Source organism: Peromyscus leucopus, chromosome 19 (assembly GCF_004664715.2).
Source record: "Peromyscus leucopus breed LL Stock chromosome 19, UCI_PerLeu_2.1, whole genome shotgun sequence".
Lineage (NCBI taxonomy): Eukaryota > Metazoa > Chordata > Mammalia > Rodentia > Cricetidae > Peromyscus > Peromyscus leucopus.
This window is the reverse complement of record NC_051079.1, coordinates 37,511,985-37,537,591: the sequence shown is the minus strand read 5'-3', so window position 1 is coordinate 37,537,591 and position 25,607 is coordinate 37,511,985. Positions and strand designations below refer to the sequence as shown.

At 45.4% G+C, this 25,607-nt stretch overlaps 1 protein-coding gene across 1 annotated transcript in view; it reads right to left on the bottom strand.

Annotated features, from left to right (window-relative positions):
• The window catches only part of Tnfaip8 (TNF alpha induced protein 8), a 118,776-nt gene extending 94,240 nt beyond the window's left edge, over nt 1-24,536 (bottom strand). The window contains exon 1 of the mRNA XM_028871811.2: nt 24,373-24,536. Coding sequence (XP_028727644.1) covers nt 24,373 — 1 coding nt within the window. The 5' untranslated portion in view covers nt 24,374-24,536. The remainder of the gene's footprint in view (nt 1-24,372) is intronic.
• Between the last annotated feature and the right edge of the window lie 1,071 nt (nt 24,537-25,607).

The following is a 25,607-nucleotide window of genomic DNA, read 5'->3' as shown; positions in this document are numbered from 1 at the left end:
CCGGCTGGATATATATTTTTTTCTGCATTAGATATCCAGAAGTAGAACTCCTGGGGATGGAGTTATTGCCCAACGAAATCATAATTTTAGAATCTGATGCAGATCTCAGCATCCTATGACCCAGTTTTACATTTAATAAATGAGGAACTAAAACCAAACACGTTAGTTAACTCCCCTAATTCACAGCTCCCTAGCTGCTGTCAGGATTTGAACCCTAGGGCTCCCATTCTTAAGTGTTTTGCTTTCCCACCTAGAAGCCTTCGTCCTGGAGCTCTAGGCTCTCAGTGCATCTGGCCTGGCTGTCCTCCTGGGGCCAGAGCTGCGAGGGACACATCCTGGTTAGCCTCTCCTCTCACAGATCTCGCCTCCTCCACTCCACCAGGAAGCTATCTATGGGACTCTGGAATCTGAGGGCTCACTCTGAGATTCCCTGGGACTCTGAGGGTCCCCTGTTTCTGCTCCATCCCTGGAAGCAGGCATTTTTATGGCCCTGCTCCTTTCTCTACAGCCTCAGCCGTCATCCTTTGTCTAGTCTACTTTCTGTCTTTGAGTCCTGTATCATTTGGGGTTACAGGCCTCTCCAACGTTCACAAGGGCTGGGCCTATACCTCCAGATCTCATTCTTAGTTTCATGGTAATTTTGCAAAGATAAAAAGCATAAACGTCCCTGCTGACTTAAAACCGAAAGTCTCTAACTGTTGTGGACACGATCACGCTGGTGAAGCATGTCAGTAGTTATGACAGTGATTATTTCACAGCCCCACCTCACATCCTGAACAAAAAGCACAAACCATGCCACCTTGCTTGCTGTGCGCACATGAGCAAGGCAGCCCTCACTCAGACACGAACGCCACCCTTATTTCACACAGTTATAACTGCATCAACAGAATTAAGCAAAATAAATCTTTCTGAAGATAAAAATAACTCATGGGGTTTTTTTGTTAAATAAAAAAAAAATTTCTTTTACTAGTTTCCTCTAAATATTTTTGGTCAAATCGGGATGTTTTCCATTCACAGAAATCTTTTGAAAAATATTTTAACTACATTATGCACCACAAGCTGGAAATGGTAGCTATCCACACAGCGTAGCTGGCTGTTACCAGTTAGCAAGTATTTCCTGCACACCAGTGAGCTAAGCGCACAGCCGAGGAAATACAAACAGATAAGGCCCGGCCCTGTGGCCCCTGTAATCTCTGTGTGACAATAAGACAAGCACACGAAAGGTAAACAGTACAAGGCGGTCTGTGGCCAACACAGGGCAAGAGTCTTACAGAACTTAGAAACGAGAGAGCTGAGCACCTAGATGACAGTGAGAAAGAGGAGGGCGCCCAACCCTGAAGCTCACATCCAAAGTCCAGCTACAGTATGCCAATGATGAGGTACCCAGCTAGCTCCAACCCTTCCGAGCGGGCCTCACTCCCCACCGTAAGATCTTACAGGTGCTGACCCCCTTATCTTGCAGGCTTTTGTTCCAGCCAAACTGCATTAGAGGCTCCGAATATGGACACCAGGTGTGGCCCAGGCCTTTCCTCCTGGTCCTTACTCGAGGGCATCCTTTTCCTCCCCTCCCCCCAGCCACTGACAGACCATCAATTTCACATTTTGCCGATTCTACCTCTCAACAGTGTTTTCTTCAGCTATGCTGATCTTGGCCTCCTGAATCAGCTTGTCGCCAAGGCATCCCCAGTGATTCCCACTTCCCTGTGCTATCCCTTCCCACATGACCTGTGTAGCTAATTGTGGTAAGCAATGTGTGACTCCCACGGCTTTGTGATAACAGATACTTGAGTCTTCTTCGTGTACTACGTTGGGTCCCTGTCACTAGGGAGACTCATCCACCGTGTAAGGATACACTCCAGAGAGCCTGTCAGAAACTGAAATTGGGAAATGAGACCTCCTGCGCGGTGCCAGCAGATATGGAAACCATCTTTCAATTGCTCCAGAATCTCTGGATTTTGCAGACCTGGCCAGCTCTCTGACTTTGAGCTATGTGACACCTCAAGTCAGTACCAAGCTGAGCTGCTCCCAAATTCATGACCTCTATATGCAAGATTACGTAAAGATCATTAGTTAATCGACTCAGGATAAAAGAATTAAATACTAAATGAAACAGTTGGCAAAATGGTGCCTTGGGTTGACATTATATTGGTTTTTGAGAGACAGAGACAGAGACAGAGACAGAGAGTTTGCATGTGTGAGCTTTAAGGATGTGGTAAGGTCTGGTCTGAGGGTACATCAGTGGTACCCTAGCACATGTAAAACCACAGCAAACAAGCAAACATTTGGCAGTTGGATTCTGATCCTCACCCTGGGTCTTGGGAAACAACCCAGGAAAACAGGCTCTACCGCACCTCTAGCCCTGGACTTTTCTAATCCACCAGAAGCAAAAAACGGTGGCAAATGAGCTTGTGGCCACCATGTGGCAATGAGCATGACGGTATCAGACAGCAGCACTCAGAGGGTAGGCCAGCCAGGTCTAGGGACATCCCCGACTGCAGCCCCCATCCTGAGACAGACACCATTTCATGTATCGTCCATCACTTGAGACTTCTCCTGCTCCTCCCATGTTCCAGGTCAATGCTGCTGTTCTCTCAAACCTGGGGCTAAGTTCCAGTCAACAATATCCTCCGAGCAGGTCTTTGTAGGACCCACAGAGGCTGGTGGGAAAGAAAGGTAAGACTGAATACCTCTTATTAAAGTATAAAAAAAAAAAAAAAAAAAAAAAAAAAACGGGGAGGGGGAGAGCTAATTTATGGCACCTTCAGAAACCAAACCCTAAATAAACACAAAGACCTTGTCATCCCCGCTGAGAACTGCACAGGTTTCTGATAATATTCTCTGCGAAATCACAACTCTAATACAGTAAGGTGAAAAACGATGGACTTAGCGGAAAATATTATACAGAGTGAGGTAACCCAGACCCAGAAAAACACCACATGGTCTCTCTTTTTTGTGGATCTCAACTCTGAATCTTTAGGTCTGAGTGTAACTTGGAGTAACCTTAAAAACCAGTAAAGCAGAGTAAGAAGGAAAGGATAAATAAGAATGTCTAAAAAGACCATAGGGAAATGTTATTTCATAAGCTTGTGTGTGTGTGTGTGTGTGTGTGTGTGTGTGTGTGTGTGTGCATGCATGTGTGTGCACATGTCTTATAGTTACCCCCACAGAAGGATAACATTTCCACCAGGAACCTTAGATTATGTAATCCTAACCCCAGTGCCAGGCACAGGATGCCTTCCTTTAAAAACAATACAGACTGTTCCATTGATCTGAGTTGCCTGCTCAAGCTTGAGGGTACGAGCCTATTGCTGAAGACGCCATACACTTCAGTCATGGGCGATGGAAAAAAATCAATCTGATACTGATCCGGAAGCCTCCTCCTCGAGGGCTAGCTCTCATAGCTTCAGAAGGTGTGACATAAACTAAATGGGGAGTGGGGATGACAATCAATAGTCCTACCTAGTTATTAATCCTATGATCCACAATAGTGACCAGGCCCGCAAAAGATCCCCAATGGTGCAACAGTGGCACTTATATCTTGGGGGTAGCCAACAGCTGTTTGATTAGACGGAGGGCCCATGGAATAGGAGGGAATTCATGCCTGGTACTATAAACCTAGCCAAGAACCCATGGCTGGAGAGGTGATTGATACTGGAGGAGAACCCACAACTACCACTTTGCTGAATTAATATATTGTCCAACTGCCTTCTAAATATTTATCTGTATATCCATAGATACGTGCAGCCCCCATCCCTCATCAAAGCATCTTCCTTTAGCAGCAGGAGGCTATTACAGAGACTCACAATTGGTCAAATGAAGAGTATAGGTGGCTGGGAGAGTTCCAGACCTAAATGGGACATCTACAACATGACCTCTACTCCTAAGGCTTGGGGAACATCGAGGAAGAGGGGGTGGAAGACTGTAAGAGCCGGAGGACTGCGATGATGACCGAATGGGGTCTTTTAGACACGACAGGAATGATGTAGCAGTGAACTCTCAGCAATGAGACTGCCTGCATAAGACCTAAGCAAAAGCACACCAGCCAACATTCTAGGATAGATGAAAGAAGGGTACACAGGACTCCACCCCTAGTTGAAGAACTACAGGAAGTCAGTGGTGACTGAGAGAGGGAAAATCAGTTTTGTTCAGGGATGAACATCCTGATAGGCTGCCCAAGCCTAAATGATCAGCCCTAAATCCATGTATATACAGGAAACACTAATTGGATTCAGTAGGTTGTACGTGTGTGTGTGTGTGTGTGTGTGTGTGTGTGTGTGTGTATCAAAAAAATAATAACTATAGAAGAAGTCATGAATTCAAGAAGGTGGAACATGGGAGGAATTGGAAGAGGGAGAGGGAGAAGTAGAAATAGTGTAAATATAGTTATATATGAAATTCTCAAAAAATTAAAGTTAGAAGTAGTAAGGTGCGATCATTGTAACACATACTAATTCCTAAACACAAGGTAAAGTTAAGTTGAAAGAACACTTGTGTTGATGATGATGGGAGGTGAAAGGAACATACTTTAAAACCTCTCTGTAAAGGAAAGCTAAGGACAATGTTATGACGCTCGCCGGCTCGGCTCTCAAGGTAACAGGGAGCCAATGTGGCTGTGAGTCAAGACGTGCAGTGCGAACTTGTCAGCTTCGCCCAGGGCCAAAGCAGGACTGGATCCAAGAAGGAGCATTTAGTGCCTGTTAAATCCTGTACAGCCTAATGCCCCTCTTTCTCTTTGGAGACTCTTTCCACAGACCTCAAAGAGATTCCGGCATTTAGCCTAATTCTTTCCTTATGTTAACCATACCTCTTCGACTACAGGTAGCAGGCAGGCGTAGTTTCTTCTCAAAAGGGTCCATAGAGATTGATTTTTCTGTGTAAATTATCCCATCCTATCAGTTGAGAGACATGGATTTTTATGACCGAAGGACTTGTGGCTAGTTACACAAACCTACAGATATGGAAGGGCTGCTGTCCAGCTGTTGCCAGCACACCTTGGTAAATAAAAAGGCATTGCTTAGGCCAAAAAAAAAAAAAAACCCTGTCTAATCTCACAAGGATGTGTGTTTAATTAAAGAAAAGGCTTGCAAGCGCCTCAAGATCTCAATCTCTCTGACTGGGCTACAGACATCAACAGATCACCCAATGTTTGTACTCCAGTCCATCTCAGCAATACTGGAGTAAGATCACTGTCTTTTAAAGGGCATCACGACATTCCTTCCGGTAGCATCTGTCTCCATCCCTTTCTCAGGGAAGGCAGCAATCAAGTGAACTTCAAGAGTTTCATCTTGAATCAAAGCCAAATGTGCTCGAAAGCATGGGAACTGGGTAGGGAACGTCAAGTGGAGTCACGATGCTAACTAAACTTATGTTCCCTAGTCAGGCATTCATAAGTACAGGCAAAGACAGAAGGGTACTGAGAAATGAAATATGTTTTCACGAAATGTCAATGTCTACAGCCTCACTGTGCTTTCTTTCCAAATTTGCTTTTCTGGGAGTTGTCTTAATAGTGGGTGTAATGTGTTTATTTTTTCAACTATCAAGATAAGATTTTAGCTCATTAGATAAGACCTTACAATATTCAAGTACAGGGTGGTGACATGGGAACCACCCTAAGATCCTGGTTGCCTAAAAATTCCTCAGTAAGGTTCAAGTTTAAACTCTATAAGAGGAAAGAGATGGTCTAACCTATTAATCATACTGAATTCCAAGGGAACAGTCTCAATTTTAGCATCAGGCTTTTTCTTTTTTTACTTTATTTTTATTTTGGGTATAAAAGTGTTTTGCCTGCATATATACGTCTGTTTATCATGTGCATGCCTGGTGCCCACAGAGGTCAAAAGAGAGCACTGGATCCACACAACTCCAGCTTGTGTTTGTGTCCTAGTACCTGCCATTCAGATGCTGAGACTAGACCCTGGGTCCTCTGCCAGAACAAGTGTACCTAACCACTGAGCAACCTCTCCAGCCCTAACATCGGGCTTTTCAAAATGAGTCTTTGAATGAAAGTAAAAAAATACTTGAGCAAATCATAAAAATGAAGTCACTCATCAATACACACTGATAACAAGACTTCCTTCATAGAAGCAGAAAGCAGACAGTGGTTGCCTGGGCTGGGGGTATGGAGAAGGGTTGGTCAAATGGTGCAAGCCTTGAGTTCTAAGACGAAGAATTCTGAGGTGTATTACTGTTCAGTGCGGTGTCAGGAGCTCATAATACTGTACTCCTCACTTGCAACCCTACTAAGAGAGCAGCAGATCTTATGTGTCCTGACCGTACATGCAGATGGTAAGTGGAGGGTGAAGGTGTCCATTGTTGGTCATGGGAACCCTTAACCAGATGGAGGTGCCTATCAAATCAGCAGTTGACATCCTGAAGAGAATGCAATCATTATTCATTAATACACACCTCAATAATGTCAAAAAAAGGTAAAAACTAAAAAGGTCTTTACTGCCCAGAAAGCCATCTGAGGAGGCCAGAGGGAGGCTGCATTACAAGGGAATGTTCTAACAGTAGAGGTCTGGAAGGAGTTACAGGACCTCTGAAGAGAGCAGAATCACGTCTGGATTCAGGGAAGGTTGGCCAGGCCTCACCTGGGCTGGGTCCAGGACAGAGAAAACTTGGATACACCCTAGCACACTCAGGGAAGAGCGGGTGTGGCTTGGTAGCCTGCTAGGGATTTGGGAATGGAGTGGGAAGTAACCACACAGAGGAAGAGGAGGGGTGTGGTCAGAGCCTTGAGGGCTGTTCAAGGAGCTTGGAACCTGTTAGTCTATTCATTCCTCGCTTGCTGTTACAAGACAGAAGTCTGAGACCTGGAAGGCAAACGCAGTTTCTGGGAGATGCATGGCCCACCGGTGTGTCTTGCATGAGTACTGTGCTTGGTACACCGAACAGCCATCAACAATGAATGTCAAACGAGCCAACAGGCCAGGCCTATGCTCTCCCACACCACCCTTCAGGACTTCAATAGATCGTGGAGAATCGTGGAACATCCTGAGCTAAAGAAACACAACCACCAGAGAGTTGTGTTTTGAAAAGAGGACGGGGCTGGGGAGGTGGAACTGGAGAGTTACTTAATGCTGGGAGGCAAAAGTGTTTATATTTGCTTTGCTTTTCCCCAGCAAACTATTTTTACTCAGATTTTTCAAAGGGAGTATTAGAAGGACTCAAAACCTCAACTGAAATCTAAATTCTCTCCTTTGCCAAATATATTCGTATTATGAAATTGGAGCACTACAGACAGTCTAAAATGAAATATAAGCCCCCTTCCCTTCCAAGCTGCAGTTTTACTATTAATGGTACAGTGTTCATTCTTTTCAAAAATGCCTATGCACTCATAAACATATAATATGCCTTTTTAAAAAAACATAATGAGATCATTATTTGGAGTTTTTAATTCAATCCATCTTGAAGATCTTTCCCTATCAGAGCACAGAGGCCAACCTTGTTCTCAAGCTGCGTAGGGTTTCAGCTCCAGGAAGCACCATTTTATAGACATAAGCAGTCAAGCATATTGAAGCCATTGAAGGGTTTTAGTTGTTATTTTGTTTATTTCGCAATGCTGGGGATTGAGTATGGGGCCTCATGCAGCTAGGTGAGTGATCTACTCCTGAGATATTCTCTAGGTCCTCTTTCATTCTTAAAAACAAAACTGTAATGAACCTTTTTTTGCATAAAACTTCATTTACTTGTGGGCCACTCATATCAGCTTCTTGATAGAGTCACAGATGGGTTCTTTATTTAGCACATGTAAGTAAGAGTCAACAGTCACTTAGCAAGGAAAGGGATCATGAAGATAGTCTAAAAATACACTTACTCACCAAGAGTATCTTAGGACAATACTGTACTGCCCCGGAGCCTCCTGGGAAGACTCTGAGCCAGGATTCTGGCTTCCCACCCCACACTCCTTGGGTAAGATTCCCCATTCCATCCCGGAGCAGGCAGTGCAGCGTTCCTTCCCAGGGCACCCAGGGCACTGTCATTCTTGTTCTACCAAGGCCTTGGGTCTCCCCTGGCATCTGTGTTTTCAGTGACAATACAAAGTCTATGTGATCATCAACAGAACCCTGGGGTTCCAGAGCCAGCGGGGCCTGCAGGTAATTTCGTCTGTGCTTCACATTCTTAGACATCGATTTTCAGGCTGACGGTGGTTATATAGCTCAGCAAGATCACACAGCCAGTTGCTACACACCCACCACCTGCACACCTGTCCAAGGCTTTTCCCACCACACAGGACCAAATGAATATATATATATATATATATTTTTACTTTTAAAATTATACTTAATTACTTGGTGGAGGACGGATCGTGTGCTGATGTCAGGGCACAACTTTCGGGATGCAGTTCTCTTATTAACTCAGGTCAGCAGCAGTTTCGGTGGCAGGCACCTGACCTGCTGAGTCATCTCACTGGCCCCAAATGCGTATTTTTAAAAGGATTCTGAGAATATGTGGAGACAGGACACTTAAAAAAAAAAAATCAACTTTTTAGAGACTTTGAAACTTTTTCTTTACTAAATTAACATGCTTAGCAAGTTTTCAAATTGACACATTAGTTACATACTCACATATTCTCTCTCCCTCTCTCATACACACACACACACACACACACACACACACACACACACACACACACAGTGCTGAGGTGCTAACAAGCAAAGGCAGGTAACACTGCTGACTTGTTACCAGTGAGACATGCAGCTCCCCAGCTTGTGGTCCTGACAATGGATTGGAAACCACAGAGCTCCATCTGCCATACCTCTTCACCTTCCCATTCATGCTCCAGGGTCTAAAGAAGACATTTTTAACAGCTGCAAGGAAAGGCTATAAAAGTTCTAAACTTAAGAGTCATAGCTCTGCCCTCTAACCCCTGAGCCCAATCTGTTACTGACCAATAGCAAGCACCTTCATGTCCCCCTGGATGAAGTTAATGACCCAGTACCTGCAATGGTGACACAATGCCTACAATAGGAGTTGGGAGGGGACAGAGACGGTGAAGGCAGTGAGTAAATGCAGAGACCATGTACAGTATGAAAATGTCATAACCAAACTCATCCTTTCGCATGCAAACTAAGATAATTAATAAAGATGGATTCAAACGTCAGATTTCCCTTTGACCTTGGGCAACAAAGTTCTGAATGTTTTCATGTTTAAAATGATAATAATAGGGACTAGAGAGATAGCTCAGTGGTTAAGAACCACTGGCTGCCCTGGGAGTAGACCTGGGCTCTATTCCCAGCACCCACCTGGCATCTCACGGCCATCTGTAACTCTGGTTCCAGGAGATCTGATGCTCTCTTCTGACTCCACCAGGCACACAGGTGGCACATGGATATATATTTTTAATATATATTTTAATTAAATATATATTTAAATATATTAAGTCTGTATTAAAATATATAAATATACAAGTATACACTCAGTAAATATGTTTAAATATATTGACATATAAATATTATATATAAATATATATTAATTAAATATATTATAGATATATTAAAGAAAGAACAAAGCAGGCAAGAACAGGAAGGGTGCCTGTCAAAGAAGGTGGCAGCCCTGGCACCCAGTGAGGCAGCAGTGGTCACAAATGCAAGGCTGGAGGAGTGGGAACCTGTCTGCAAGACAAAGGAAACAAGAAGGAAATGCATGGACAGAGGAAAGAAGCATGGGGACCATGCTGATGTTCACCATGGAGTCATACTGCTGAAAGCATGGCCATTCACCTTGTGTAATACAATGAAAATACAGTCTGACAACCTGACGCCAAGTATAGAGGACCACCTGCCACTCATGGGTTACTGCACCCACACACTTGCCAAAGGAAAAGCTGCCGTGGTAAGCACAGCTACCTCTGAGGCAAAGCCTCACTCACCTCACAAAAGGAAGAGAGCTGAAAAGGATGGGTGGTTCCTCACAGGCGAATAAGGAAAGAAAAACCACCAACGCCCTTCCACATCACTTCACAAACAAACATGTATTTGAGCGCTAGCTGTGCACACTCTTAAGGTTCAGCTGAGCTTTCAAAGACAAGAGTGTGACAGTTACCAAGAGCACAGAGTGGATTGTGGAAAGGATGAAGAGATGACATAGTACAAGGACTGATCAAATCATAAACTGGCATTTGGTAGCTTAACAGCTCACTAATCCTAGGACTGGAATGCTGGATACACAGCCGATTGACTGAAATAGATATATAGCATGATTGGTGCCCTCAAAAGTATTACAAGAATGGACCACAAAGAGCAAAATAAAATTATATTTTCATCACTGGAATTCTGACAAGGGTGACATACTTTAGTTTTTAGTTTCTCAAGGAAAAAAGAATGTGAGCTGCAGATTTTATACCCAGCAAAACTGACTCTAATTACAAAAATCACAAAATGTTAGCAATAAATTAGAGAATATCATTCCCATGAGTCTCTCCTATTAAGTCAACTAGAGAATCTTCTTTAATTTGGAATGTCCAAAGGCTCCAGTGTGGGAACTGGTGAAAATACCTAGAGAATTACACTAAATGGAGATTACAGGGCAGATTGTTTGATATGATGATTTGGCAGTGAGGAGAGTAAGTCATAAATAAATTGGGTAGAAGGAAGCATGACATATACCAAGTAATATTCTCTCCTGGGACAAAACCAAACAAAACAGGATTTGTTGATGCCGTTAGGTAAGAATAAGACCACTACCATAATTTTTGAGCCAAATTTGAAGCAAGCTTTATCAAATACTGCCCAGGGAAATGGACACTGGCCAGGTCCATACCTGGGATTCCCAGAGAATGGCCACGAATTACTTTAGTCAGGTGCACATAAAGGCAAAACCCACACTACCTACTTTCTACCTTCATTGAATCGTGGGCAAGTATACACCCTGACGTATTTCCTGTCTACATATCTCCTGCCTACGTGTGATCAAGCACATCCTATGCAGTTGGGGCAACCCACCTTGTTTATAGACATGAAAACATGTGGCTTGTTATCTTACATGAACAGCCCCCAGCATTCCAGGAAGTTCTCTGTCCTGGGGCAAGTGGGGCTCACAGGTCAGAGACACTTTTGTTTTATGGCTCTCTAATGCACAGAAATTAAAACCGAAAACATAAATTTAGCCCTCACAGATGCCTACTAAAGAAAGGAGAAAAAAAAAAAAAAAAGAAACTAACAAACAAACAAAAAACCACAATGGTCATAGTGTGTGAGTTGGCACCATCAATATGAACTCAAAAGGTTTCTTATCTCCACAAGAATCTATATGTTTCTGTGTGGATGTGTGTACTTTTCCTAGTTGAAGCCGTTGAAAATGCCTAAAAAGAATGACTGTTCCAGTGAAGGGGTCATCTCCTGCCTGTTTTATGATCTGTAAATATTATTCTCCACTAAAACAAACAAACAAACAAACAAACCTAGAGATTCTGAGGCCCATTGCAGGCCGAGGCAAGAAACCTGAAGAACAAGCCTGGATCACTTTAGCACATTACAGAAGGACTCCAGAGCCAATAGAGGAGGAATCCCTGGCCCATCAGCCCAGGGTGAGTCTTCGTGAAAATTAAAATGTCAACAGATGGAAACTCATCAAGTATATTTAATTAACCCACAAGCTAACAAGGGTTTAAAATAGTAAAAACCTAATTGTCACCTTCCAAGAATGACAGGAAACTAATTCTAGAAAAATTGGGATACAACAGAGGAGATAAGCATTTATCTGGTTGTTCCTATGTGAACTATACCTTGGGCAATCAAATAATGATTCAAGAAGAGTCTCACTTTATAAAATTATTCTGCCTATAATTGATATGTGAAAAGGGCAGAATTGAAACACACACACACACACACACACACACACACACACACACACACTGCAAGTCCCAGTGAACTGATACATCTAGACACTGAGGGTCAGCAGCTGCATCCTTCAGAAAGTGGAAAAACCAGACCCAGGGACCTTCCAGTGACAGTATATTCCACCACTAGGAATCTCGCCAGAGGGGTCCTGCCTCTATCACACTGGAACCGGATGTAGGAAACAGGAGGCCAAGGTGGAGCTGCATCTTAATGACAGAGTTGAGGGAAGCTGCAGCTCCAACAGCCCTCATCCCTCCAGGAACAATAGTTTTGATGAGAGGAAGGGAGTCATGGAGTCAGTTCAGTAATGACTTAGAAGACTAAACCCCTATGCATCAGAACGCTCACCAAAGACAGGCGCCAAGAAACCCTTCCTACTAACAGGCCAACATTTTGTTCTGAGGGGACAGAGAGGGGTGTGGTTGGGACACCCAGGGCTCCCTCAACAGTGCTGACATGTGCCTGCCTTACAATACCTCAGTAAGTCGTGTGTTTCTTTTGTGTGGATTTCTGACCTCTGTGCTTCATTCTACAATATGAAAAAGATTAACATGTTCAAGAAAAACGAGACATGTCAGTGCAATATGCATCTGACGGAAAGGACTGCAGGATGTCAGAGAGAGAGCCTGGGAACACCAGGATTCATTTCAGTGAGCCTTTTGTGTTTTTTTTTTTTTTTTTTTTTTCGAGACAGGGTTTCTCTGCGTAGCTTTGCGCTTTCCTGAGCTCACTTGTAGCCAGCTGCTTGAACTCACAGAGATCCGCCTGGCTCTGCCTCCCGAGTGCTGGGATTAAAGGCGTGCGCCACCACTGCCCGGCTCAAGCCTTTTGTGTTTAAGGTAAAGAATTCCCACTTATCGGCCCAACTAAAACTTGACACAGATTTCAAAACATGCTCAGAGGCTTGTAACAAATGACGTAAACCAGGGTATCTCAAGGACAGCTTTAATTTAAAATGACTTTGCTTGGGCTGGTGGCATAGCTCAATTGGCACACTACTAACCTAGCACTGGTTTCTAGTCCCAGCACTCCAGACGCAGGAGGCTCAAGAGTTCAAGGTCATCCTCAGCTACATAAGGAGTTCAAAGCAAGCTTGGGATACATGAGTCTTGGGGGGGGGGCACGGATTGTGGGGGAAGACCTTACTGGAAGCACAAAAGGCAGTTCAGTGTTCTCAGTGCAGAGACTACACCAGTCTACCCAGGAAATGTAGAGTGGACAGCGCAACACAACCCTCGATGCATGATACATCTTTCTACAGTTAAAAACACCACAATGTAAAAGAGAGTGAAGCATGGAGGCCAGCTATGTGTAGAACCATCTGGCTGGAGACCTGATGGCTGCTGAGAGGTCACAGGAAATGAGAGCGTTCCTAGCAGCTATTCTGAGGAACAAATCCCCCAGGGCAGTTAGAGCAGCAGTGTGGGAGGCAGCTGAGCCAGGGCGTGGCCCCCAGTCAGCTGGACAAGCTGCAGGGGGTTGTTAACCTTCCTCACCTGGATGAGAGGATTATGGTTCCATTCCGAAGGTGATATTAAATAGCTGTAGCAAGCACTGAGCACACATGCCTGATCCATCATAAGCACTGGATAAATGTTTGCCATGATTATCGAGGTGGCAAACATTTCTGGAAAGGTAAGGAGTTTTTCTGGGTTTAAATGCTGGATGGATTTCTCCAAAGTAAGTAATGCCATTTTGATAAGCCCTGATCTAGAAGATAGAGTTACTGCTGGCAGTTCTTACACACATGTGATTTTTAATATATTTAAAATATTCGATTTAAAAAAAAATATCCTCCCTGTTACCATCATCAGTAGAGAGTTTAAATTCCAATAAGACCTAGAGTTATTGTCAAGAACGGCCTCAACTCAGCAGCCTTCTAGGCATGTGGGCAACTTGGGGCTAATCCAGATGCTCTTTGCCAGCCCAAATGTCTAGCCCCCTTGCTTCTTCCCATGGACAGCTACTGGAGACTAGTGTAGTAGTGAAGTTCTCACTCTGTGTCCAATATCCAGTTATACAGCATCCTTTGCAGTGTGATTAGTTCTAGACAATGAGGCTGTGGAAGCGTAGGAAAGAGTTACTTATCTTCTAATGAAGAGAAAGACTCTACAAGAGACTATTTATCATGGCTACCTTCATCATGTCCTGCGCCCACAGAGCCAGGCAGATCTCTGTGAGTTTGAGGCCAGCCTGGTCTACAGAGTGAGAGCCAGGGCAGGCACCAAAACTACACACAGAAACCCGGTCTCCAAAAACCAAAACCAAAACCAAAAACAAAAAAAAAAAAGCCTCAGTCTGCCCACGCTTCCTTTCATTTGCATATCTGCTCATTTATGCAAATATGCAAATGAAAGGTAGCATACATGCTATGGAGAGAAGAGAAAGAAGGGAGCCGAGCAACACTGTTTAAGCCACTGATATCAACCACAGCTGACCCTTCATATAAACTAATTTAATATTCTTACTGTTAGAACCACTATGACTGGAGCGCCCCCTTACCTGCCCACCAAAGGTCCCTGATCAGGATGATTCTGCCATCACTGAACATAAAACCCGAAGGAGATGGTACAGAGACATGAGGTCTCTGGAGCAGTGACTTGAGTCGGGAGGTTCTGCCTCATAGGTTAATATTAAAAAAGGAGTCTGTGAACTCAGGGGAATAAACAAGAAGGCGTCTTAGAAGAGACTTCTGAAACCTTTGTATTTGGCTCCTCAGCTGTCAGAATTGTGAGAAATGAAGTTCTTTTCTTTTCTTTTCTCTTCTCTTCTTTTCTTTTAGAGAGGGTTTCTCTGTGTAGCCCTTACTGTCCTGGAACTCGGACCAGGCTGGCCTCGAAATCAGAGATTTGCCCTGCCTTTTCCCGTGAGTGCTGGGATTAAAGGCATGTGCCATCACCACCTGGCTAAGTTGTTTTATTTATAAATTACTCAGTTTTGGACATTTTGTCATAGCAGTGTTATCTTAAAAAGACATTCCTCCAAATCCATATACTGAAGTCTTGTCTTTCAGATGTGACTGTATCTAAAGACAGAACCGTTACAGAACTGAGTCAGTTAAAGCAAAGCTTTATTAGGATTGGCCCTTTTCCAACCTGACCGGTGTCCTTATAAAAAGAGGAAATGATACATAGAGGCAGCAAGCAGACACATTGAGAGAATCCATTGCTAGCAGATCTCAACTATAAGAGATATTAAAGGAAGTTCTTCATGGGTCTGAAGAGATACCTATGTTGGTAAAGAGCTTGCCAAGCAAGCATAAAGACCTGAGTTCATATCCCCAGGACCCACACAGAAAAATAAAGAAAGCAGGTGCACTACCACCATCCCCATCCCCCAGCACTGGGGAGACAGAGACAGCACAATCCCTGGGCTTGCTTGCCGGTTTAGCTGAATCACCATATTCCAGGTTCACTGAGAGACCCCAGTTACAACAATAAAGTAGAAAGCAATTGACAGAGACACCAGGTATCAACCTGTGGCCTACACACACACACACACACAGAGAGAGAGAGAGAGAGAGAGAGAGAGAGAGAGAGAGAGAGAGAGAGAGAGAGAGAGATACTAAAGTAAAATTAGGGAATTTTTTAAATCTGAGGAACAAAAATATACCAAATGTACACTTAGGTCACCAATAAAAATAACAGGACCCAAATACATCAAGTGGGTAAGTAAATAAAAGATCAAAACAAATACAAAAAATCCAACTTATTCCTGGGGCCAGTAAGGTGGCTCATCAGATAAGGCATTTGTCACCAAGTCGACAACCTGGGTTTGATCCCTGGAACCCACATGGAGGATGAAAGACCAACTCCCATAAATTGTCCTCTGACTTCCACACATGTGTTATCACACACACACACACACACACACACACACACACACACACACACACACGCCTGCATGCATGCACACACATACACACATGAGTAAAACAACAAATGTAAAAGGAAATTTTTTCTCCCCTTTTAATTTCTATAAAACCTGGTTATTATGGACAGAAGTGTGTCCCTCTAAGTTTTTATATCAAGATCCTAATTCCCAATGTGACCATATATGGAGATAGTCCCTTAGGAAAGAGATAATCATGGTTAAATGAAGTCATAAAGGTGAAGCCCTAATCCAACATGACTGGGGCCTGATAAGAAGGACAGACACCAGAGACATTCACGGCAGGACACAGAGGGAAGGTGGCCATCTACTAAACATGGAGAGAGGCCCCAGGAGAAGCCATACCTCTGGTATCTTGATCTTAGACTAAGAACTAGGTATTCTGGCAGCTTCAGAACACGTCCACTCCTACCACGACTGGACACAGGCTAACGGGAGCCATAAAAAGGAAAAGAATTTTAAGGCTGATTAAAAGGACCATTTTGGAGAGGATGTGCTTGCATTGTGCATGAGGCAGAAGGTGGTTAATTCTCTCGTCCTGCCATCTGTCTGTGAAGTCACTGCCCATTCTTCCATCTGTTCACTCCTCAAGTGGAGAGGCTGGAAGGCCTGGCGTACTGGATCTGGGCCATCCAACCTAGTGGACAGTGGCTAGACTCAAATCCATCCATCTTCACCCTTGTTAGTAACTAATTAAACATTTAAACCCAGAGGGCAAAGGCAGTGCATCAGCTAAAATTAGCACTATCATCAGGACGAGGCCCTCATCATTCATAATTTCCATGACCCCTATTAGAACGGTAACTTTCACAGTAACCAGCATTCCGTGCACACAAGGAAAGGAGGTCCTGGGTACTAAGACAATCCAAAATTCAGGAAGGGGAGAGAAAAGCAGAAGTTATAGCAAGATGGCTTCGAAGAAAAAAAAAAAAAAAAAAACGGCCTATTTCTGGTTGCCCACAATTGCGCAATCAAAGAGGAAATGTGAGAACAAGACAAGTTATTCCTGGAGGTTCTAGGACCTCAGGGCAGCACAACAGGCTTGGGCTAGGGAAAAATGGGTCACTTGGCAGCTCAGAGTCTCAGGCCATGTTTGAAAGAAGGATGTCACCCCGGACCAGCCATCTACAAAGCACTTTTAACGTGCTCCGGCCAGCCACACAGCAAACCCACAAGGTCAGCATCATGCATGACTGACATCTAGATTTTCAGCTATGAATGTTGAACAGATCCTCCTATGGGACCTTCCAGGGATGGCAAACTTGCATCTATTGGTGGGGTACCACTACAAGTTTGGATTGTCAACATTTTCCAATCCAGTGAGGCTCCACTTGAAAAAAAAAAAAAAAAAAAAAAAAAAGACTTGGTTATTTCTTAGGATAGGGTATGCAGGGGCTGGAGAGCTGGCTCAGTGGTTGAGAACATCGGCCACTCTTCCAGAGGACCCAGGTTCGATTCCCATGCACCCACAAAGCAGATCACAGCTGTCTGTAACTCTAGTTCCAGAGATCTGATATTAATGCACATAAAAATAAAGTTAAATAAAATATGTTTTTAAAGATGGGTATACATTCTCTGTGTATAATTCATTTCAATGTTCATTCACCTTTAAAGCCACTCTGTACAAAGAAAACGATAATCCTGGACTGAGGAGATGGCTTGGTGATGAACACACTTGATGTGCAGGCAGGAAGACCTGAGTTTGGACCCCCAGCTTGGCAGGATGCATCTGTAATGCCAGTTTTGGGGTGGCAGGTGGGTAACCCAGTGGTGGCTGAGGAGACAGCAGATCCCTGGACCTCCTCACGAGTCAGTCTAGTCAAATTTGTAAGCTTCAGGTTCAAAGAAACAACCTGTCCCCAAACTTAAGAGAATGATAGAAAAAGGCACCTGACACCAACCTCTGGCCTCTACATGGACATGCACCTGGGTCCCGGCTGCCACCCCCACATCCACATACAGGAATACATATGTGTGCCCACCGCACATGCATATACAGAAATACACACACACACACACACACACACACACACACACACACACATCTGTAGAAATCTGCTGTCTAAATAAGTTTTCTCAAGCCAGACATGAGAACAGCTCTCCCAGACTAGAGGTTCTCATTTTGCTGTGCATTAGCTCCCTGGGGGGGGGGGGGGAGGGGTATGGGGGAGGGTTGATCAGAGGGGAGAAACATATTCCCAGGTCTACCCTGGTAAGGGAACCCAAGAACATTCACCTTCAACTTCAGGTTTTCCAAGTGACTGACTTGTCAGGCCAGAAGGTGCAGCCTGGGATGTACAGTGGACACATTCACCTTGTTGGCTTCCCAGAAAATCCCCAACTCTGCCTCCTGAGGAGAGGCTTCCTGCTGGGAAGGCAGTGAGTGCACAGTACACCAGACAGGGACTCTTTGCTGCTCCAGAGTTCTCCAGCCTTACAAAGTCTCCTGCACGGGCACCTAACAGCAGCTGCGCCTTTGGATCCTACCAGTTGTTTCAGATCATAAAAGCAAAGGGGCGGAGAGGATGAGCATGCAAACAGAGGTCATCTCTGGAAGCTGAGGAGGTCTGGGCTCGGTCACCTCCCAGGTACACCCTGTGAGTCACTGGGGGCCTGTCTACACGAAGGTGGTGACAGGGTTATTTAGTCAAACACCAGCCATTTCCCAGAAAAACCACCTCATCATTCTAGAGAGACAGAAGGGAAAATAAAGAAGCTGTTTCCTGATCACTTCATGATGGAGTCAGACGCCGGGCCTGTTTCTTGAAGGTCTGAGTCATCGAAGCACGTCTTGAACTTTGAAATCCGTGGCCAACATTGTGCCCACACCTTTCCCCATAAGGCTGTGGCATTTGGTGTTGTGTCTGTATGTGTGTGACTCTGATCACAGTCAGATGGACAGCCCAAGTCAAGAAAGCATAGGTAACAAGGCTGCCATGGCACGTACCATAACTTTCGCACCTGCCATTTCCACAGTGGGACATGTTGTAAGAATTTTTTTTAAGTCTTTTGTTGTTGTTGTTGTTATGTGATTTTACGTGTGTAAGAGAGTGTGTGTGTACCTGAGAGTGCAGGTACCGCTGGAGGCAGAGGACAGAGGAGTCAGATCTCCCTGGAGCTGGAGTTAACAGGTGGCTGTGAGCGATCCAAGGTGTGTGCTGGGAACTGAACTCTGGCTCTTCACACGAACAAAGTTCGCTCTTAACCCCCTCAGCAATCTCTCATTTTTAAAAATAAAAAAATCAGCTGTTAAGTGGTGGCACATGCCTTCAATCATAGCGCTCAGAAGGCAGGGGCATGAGGATCTTTGTGAGTTCAAGACCAACCCGGTCTACATATTGAGCTCCAGGACAGACAGAAAGAACTATGCAGAGACCCTGCCTAAATAAATAAACAAACAAACAAATAAGTCAGATTTGGGAATGGGGAGGGTTTGCCCTAAGTGAAGTCAGGCTGAAGGAGGAAGAGCCAGCTGTGGCTGCCTGGGCTGCCTTCTCCTCATCGGCTCCTTCAAATACCCTGTCACACATACTGTATGCTTCGCCCAATGCTGTGTCCCCAGAAGAGCACACTTCCCCTGCCCTTTTGCCTCCTGGAGTCCTGGAGCTCATAGTTAGGCTGAGGACACGACAGTCCAAGTCCCTTGCAAAGCCATGGGCAGCTGTCTGTCTTTGATACCTGTTTGGAACATGGGAGAGGGGAAAGGCCAGCTCACTAGTCACAGCTTAATTATAACATGTCTTAAAAGCATCCCTCACGTGCAGGGAGGCTGAATGGACACCGGAGCTCTTCGTGCTGAGAAACGTAAACTCAGCACAGCAGTCCTGCGCTGGCTCATACTCAGCAGCACTACCCTCAAAGAACCATGTAATCCTACAGCAGGAACTCATTGAAACTGTGCTACAGGCTGCTCTCAGGGCTTCTCTGCCTTTGTTAGGAAAAACAACAAAAACAAGCTATAAGTCCACCCAGCACAATTTGCCCCTATCCGTCTCAACGATAGCCTAGGGCTGTCACCACCCTCCTGAAAGGAGACCAACTGAAGAGAGTCTGACATTAATTGAGTGCCTTAGAATGTTTTGGTTCAGTCCATACAGCAATCATACAACGCAAATTCTGTCACCAACTTTGAGGAAGCAGGCTCAGAGAGCTGATGTCAATTGTTCAAAGTCACATAGCCTGTGGTAGCTGAGACATGAGCAGCTGACTCCAGTAGAGTCATAAAGTCAAGCTCTTCCTGACTAAACAAGCCATCGTTATTCCCATCACCAATGACACAAGCATGGAAAAAAAAATCTGAACTTACCACTCTTCCGTTATCAAAGAATTAAACCTAAGACTCCTTTATAAACTGGTCTGAAGTGCTCCCCCACTGGCACAGTCCAATGACCTCCTTACCCTGTGGTTTCCTTTTTGTGGAAGGCAGCCATTTGTCTGGCCCATCCTTAGTCACCTTGATAGAAACATCAGGTGTCCTATAGTCCCCCCTCCCCCCCGTTCTGTATGAAAAGGGTGATGAGACAAAGCCAACCATAGTGACCTGCAGCTGGGTGTGAACCTCAGTCACTTTAGTCCTGGACCATAAATACTTGCCTCTACAGAAAAAGCCATTGTCCCCAGAAAGGACGGGATCGGTATTCCCTGATAGCTGCTGAGACAGGGATATTTTCAAACACTTTTCTCAAGTAACATCCATGCTTGACATAAGGTCTAATGAAAGAAATAGTATGGAATTGGGTTGGTTGCTGTTCGGTCATTGGTTATTTGAAACAGACATCAGGCCAAATGTGCCCAATATAGCTTCTAATCATTGAGAAATAAAACTATTTTGAAAACAGTTTTACTATCCTTAGGAAGTACCTTTCCTTTGTGAAACATTAAGAAAATTTTAGTTCCCTTTGCTTCTATCCAGTCACCTGCAGGGACCCCCTTCTCACCGATGTCTTTCTCTGTCAAAGTTACCAGCCTCCAGGCCAATAGACACACAGGAGATATCTGGGAACTACCAGGCATACACTAAGAGCACAATTAATGCTGCCGCAAGAGTGAACGATGCTCACTCACCTCCTACATGCTAGATTGAGGAACTGGATACCTCCCAATTTGAATACCCTAGCTGTTGTGGTCTAAGACCACTGAGAAGTGGTTTCTAAGGTGCCTCTTGACTGACATTCTGGAATCATCCGCCCTCTATTTTTAACTCATTTCTTTATCTTCAGGCCAAAATAAAAAAAATAAAAACCAACCGACTTGCACTGGGAATTATTTTTCACTTACATTTTGTGACAAGACATTTCCTTTCTCTCTCCTTTCTCCTTTCTCCTCTCCAGGAAATATTCATTTCCAACTCTTGGACAGTGACATCAAAGAAGAAAAGTCTAGAAACTGCAGTCCACAGTCACCCAAACCAGATATGGGATATCAGAAAATGAAGTGGACTCTTAGCTACAAGGAAGTATTAACGCTGAGTTGTTAAGAGCATGTTTGGGGTGTTTGTTAAGTTCTAACTGTATGCTTTGGTATTAAATGCAGGATGTGGGCAGTGTAAGGAACGGAACAGCAAGGTGACAAAAGCCGCTCTGGCCAGGCACCACCTGTATCCCCCCTCTTAGTTTCTGTATCAGCCAGAGAGCCCTAAAAATACCAAACTGGAACAGGCTGTCCAGCATGTCACTGGGTTGGCCCTGTGCATGTCCTCATTGCCCAAGTCCGTGCCCTTCGCACTGGGATTAGGATTCCCAGTGCTTCCCCGTGCCTCTCTGCCTTTTCTTCCTGTCCTGGGGAACACAAGCGGCTGGTGTTCGTCATTGCCGCCTCTCTCCTGACTCCTGGAAGTTCCCTTGTTTCTGATCCTTTCAACCCCGACCAGACACAAAACTGAGAGAATGGTGAGGTGCCGTTCTGCTAAGAGTGGAGCTCAAACCTGAGTACGAGTGAAATCGCCAAGAACGGACGGGTTGTGTTGCTTCAAAACGGGGCTAACTCCAACACAGACGATTAATGGTGCTGTGCCTGACTCAACCTCAAGGATTTACTATTGAAGTTTCCCTTAGGAATCCCGCTGCGCCCCTGCCGCCCCCCGACGACACACACACACACACACACTCACACTGGGCATTTCCTAATGAGCACTGTTTTTTAGATGCAATCACTTCTCTGCACATACCCTTTCCTCTGATTTCAACAGAATGAAAACTACAAAAAAGCTGACCTCACGAAACATTCTGTGCCTGGCCAATGCGGAGCGCTTAGCCCCTGGTTTCTGCCATTCTGTTTAGGATCCCAGCACAGTCTGTCCTTACCTAGGCTCCAAACCCAGGCGGAGACCATAACTAATCACAAATGGAAAGTGTGCTGGTTAATTTTGGTAAGACTGACACACAATAGATTCACCGGACAAGAGGGAAATGTAACTGAGGAATGGCACCCCTGAGATCGGCCTAGAGGCAAGTTCTGTAGGGCATTTTCTTGATTAATGATTATTGTGGGAGGGCCCAGACCATTGTGAGCAGTACCACCCCTGGGCAGGTAGCCCTGGGTTCTATAAGAAATCAGGCTGAGCAAAGTCATGGGGGGGGGGGGGGGGGGGGGGGGGGGCCGAGCCACTAAGCATTGTTTCTCCATGGCCTAGCCTCGGCTTCAGTTCCAGCCTCGACTTCCCTCAGTGATGGACTGTTACCTGTAAACTTTTCCTCCCACTAGTTACTTTTGGTCATGGTGTCACCGCAAAAGAGAGCAAACGAGGACAGAAAGCTAAGAGACAACAAGGATGAGATTTCCAACTCCCCCGGCCCCCTTTATCAGTAAGCACAAACTCGTGAGAACGAACAACACAGTTGAGTTAGTCTCCAATGAACATAGTGTCTACAATTAGTGCAAGATCACTACCCTTTTGGTGACACATTCCTCCACGTGATGGTTTATTAATGATTCTTAAGTCAGGAAGTCTAGAAAGATGTAAGGGCTTAAAAAACCTACAACTGTCATGTGAGCAGGAAGCACAAAACATTCATTATCTAAACTGTTCACATTTTCCAGGGAGGGGAGAGCTAGTCTACTTTCCTAAACTATATTTACTCAGTTTACGGGTAAAAACTCCAAAGGTGGGTAGTGAGGAGATTAATCTATATTGAGGGAAATAGCATCCCAAAAGACCAAAGAAAAGATAACTTTATTACTAGCTAGAATATTAGCAATAAGTTGTTGACTTAACTGCCTATGACAGATTTAATTAGAAGGTGGCAATAAATGTTCCCAGGTGTTTAATTAAGTGTGATAATTATTTATTTCCTTAAACAGAAATGGAGTCATATGTTTACACTGCAAAGTATAATGTTTCCTTAGTTAAAACAGTGTGTGGAAACACCTTTGTGTAATACAGGATTCAAGGCATGATAAAAATATCCGCTGTGATAAGCAGCGCTGAAAGTGATTTGTCAGCTCTTGTAGCCACCAGAGCACAACGGCTTCTTAAAAGCCACCCTTCTAGGGTTCTTTCTTGTCTTTAGCTACAAAGTTTTGTTAGCCATGCACCCCGGTAAATAATTTCTATTCCAAGTGTCATTTCCCTGCCAGCATCCAAGAGGATTTTCAACAAAGATGCGGACGAAGTTTCATGGGACTTCTACTTCCATGGCAAACACACAGCAAGAATAAACTAGCGGTAGAACCAGAAATTATGACTAGATGGGAACTCAGCAACTTAAGCGCAATAAGCCTGCTTGATGCAGCAAAGTGATCAAGGAATTGTGCTGTGTAGAAATATGCCCTCTGCTGTGAGAGTTACTGATGCCCCCTCCTTGATAAAAATAACTTACAGCGGGATGAAATTTTCATACTTAAGCAACCCAAGGACGTTACTGTTTCAACACTGGGCAGTAAAATACAGTTGCTAGTGCTGTGAGTTAGGAAATCAATCGGTTTAGAAACACGGTGTTGCTGAGTCAATGAACATCTTTCAGATGCCCAAGTCGGTTGATCAGACTGGTCTTGAAAACGCCTATCAGCAGTCCTGGGTCATCAGGCTCTGGGAACTCATCAGGTGTTCGCCCAGCAGGTGCTAGAAGCTCAGCGCCTCGGGTGAGCACATGGACATTCAGAAACGCACACACGCACACAACTAACTTTCTTAACGATCTTAAACGATCTTAAAGCAAAACTCTGGTCGCTGGCGGTTTTACAATGAAGGATTGGATAACAATCTGAGGCCAGCATCTCGGTCTGCAATCTGGGGCATCCTGAACAACACAGGCAACCCTTGCTTCAGCGTTTGAGGTTGGTTACCGAGAGGACAGGACACTTAGCCAGAGAAGAAAGGGAGGGATGGGGAGAGAGGCTCAACGCAGGAGCCCAGGCGGTAGATTCCTCAGCATCGGAACCAGGATCCACAGTGCGGCGCGGGCACGATAAAAACTATGGGACTTACCGAGCTGCGCGCTCCCACACGCTCACGCTCACTTACACTCCCCACCCGCGCCCACTCACACCCACTCTTAGGGCCCAAACTCTTGGCGAACTGCAAGTGCGCCCCCAGGAGCACTTTTAAAGTCCCAAAATAGCGTCTGGTTTTATCATTACTATTCTTTTGACCCCCTCCACCCCCGGCTCCCAGAGCTCCACTCCTAGGAGGGAGGCAACTTACTCGGAGGAAGGGCGCGGCGGCGCCGGGAGGAGAGAAGAGCGGGGCGGTCCCGCAACGCCGATCCTGGGAGGCTGGACCGCTCTCGGCTCCGGGACCCTCAACAACCCCAGGCGGGCCCCAGCGCGGGAGAAGTGGAGCTGGCCCCTGGGGCGGGGCCAGGAGGAGGCGGGGGCGGAGCCTGTAGGCCGGGGCGGAGCTGGGAGGTGGACTAGGGGGAGTGGCCAGACTGCTGTGGCGAAGCAGGGAGGAGGTCAGGGGCGGGGCATGGTGGGAAGGGGGCGTGGCCGGGGCAGGGACTCGGCGGAAGGGGCAATAGGGAGGAGCTGAGTTGCTGGGCGGGAGGAGAAGCCAAGGCCACCAAATAGGGCGGGGGCTTGGAGGCAGGGACAGAGCCGTATGGCCCAGGAGCTGGAGGCGGAGCGGATAGATCTGCACCTCTAAGGGGCCCTGTACTCAGTAGTCGGTCGGTGCAGGACGGTGCTGCCCACGATGGGCAGCATGGAAGCTCACAGGGCAGCGAGGACCTCTGAGCGCTGGCGGCCAAAACCTGGCTGAGAGAATCTGTTTCTTTGCATAAATGAGATCACCTTCGTAGTCGATGTGGTCAAATAATACCGCGCTCATTTGCACCAGGCCGGGCACTTAACCCATATATGTGGCTGATGATCTGTGGAGGTCTCTGGATCCTGCTTCCCTTCCATCTTTCTCGCTCTCTCCCTCCTCGTTTTAAGATTACCCAGTGACATTCTAAGCGCTTGCAGATCTTGTGGCTTCTATTGTCAGCGGTTGTGGGATTCCATCCATCTCTGGGTTAATGCCTGTCACTGGCTTCCTCGTAGGAAGCCTGTGGTCTTGGACACACACACACACTCAAATGCACACCACTCTAGTATGACTGACCGCCTTTACCTGAGGAACAAGAGACTCCAGAGGAAACGCCAGGCCAAAGCCGACTCTGGGGCTTCCTGGATGGCTATTGTAACTGGCATGGACCACCCACATGGGAGTAAGAGGAAGCCACCCACCCCTTAAACATTCACTAGCTCCACTAACTCTGTGCAGGGGGTTGGGAATAGTACTGACAAATTTAATATGCGCGCGTGACCATTCTAATCTTCTCAACAGTTTATGATGTAGCTCTTAACAGTTTCCAGAATTTAATGAAAAGAAAGGAAGGTATAGGAGACTGCTCAAAGAGAGCTACATACATACTCAGGAAAGGGCAGATTGACTGG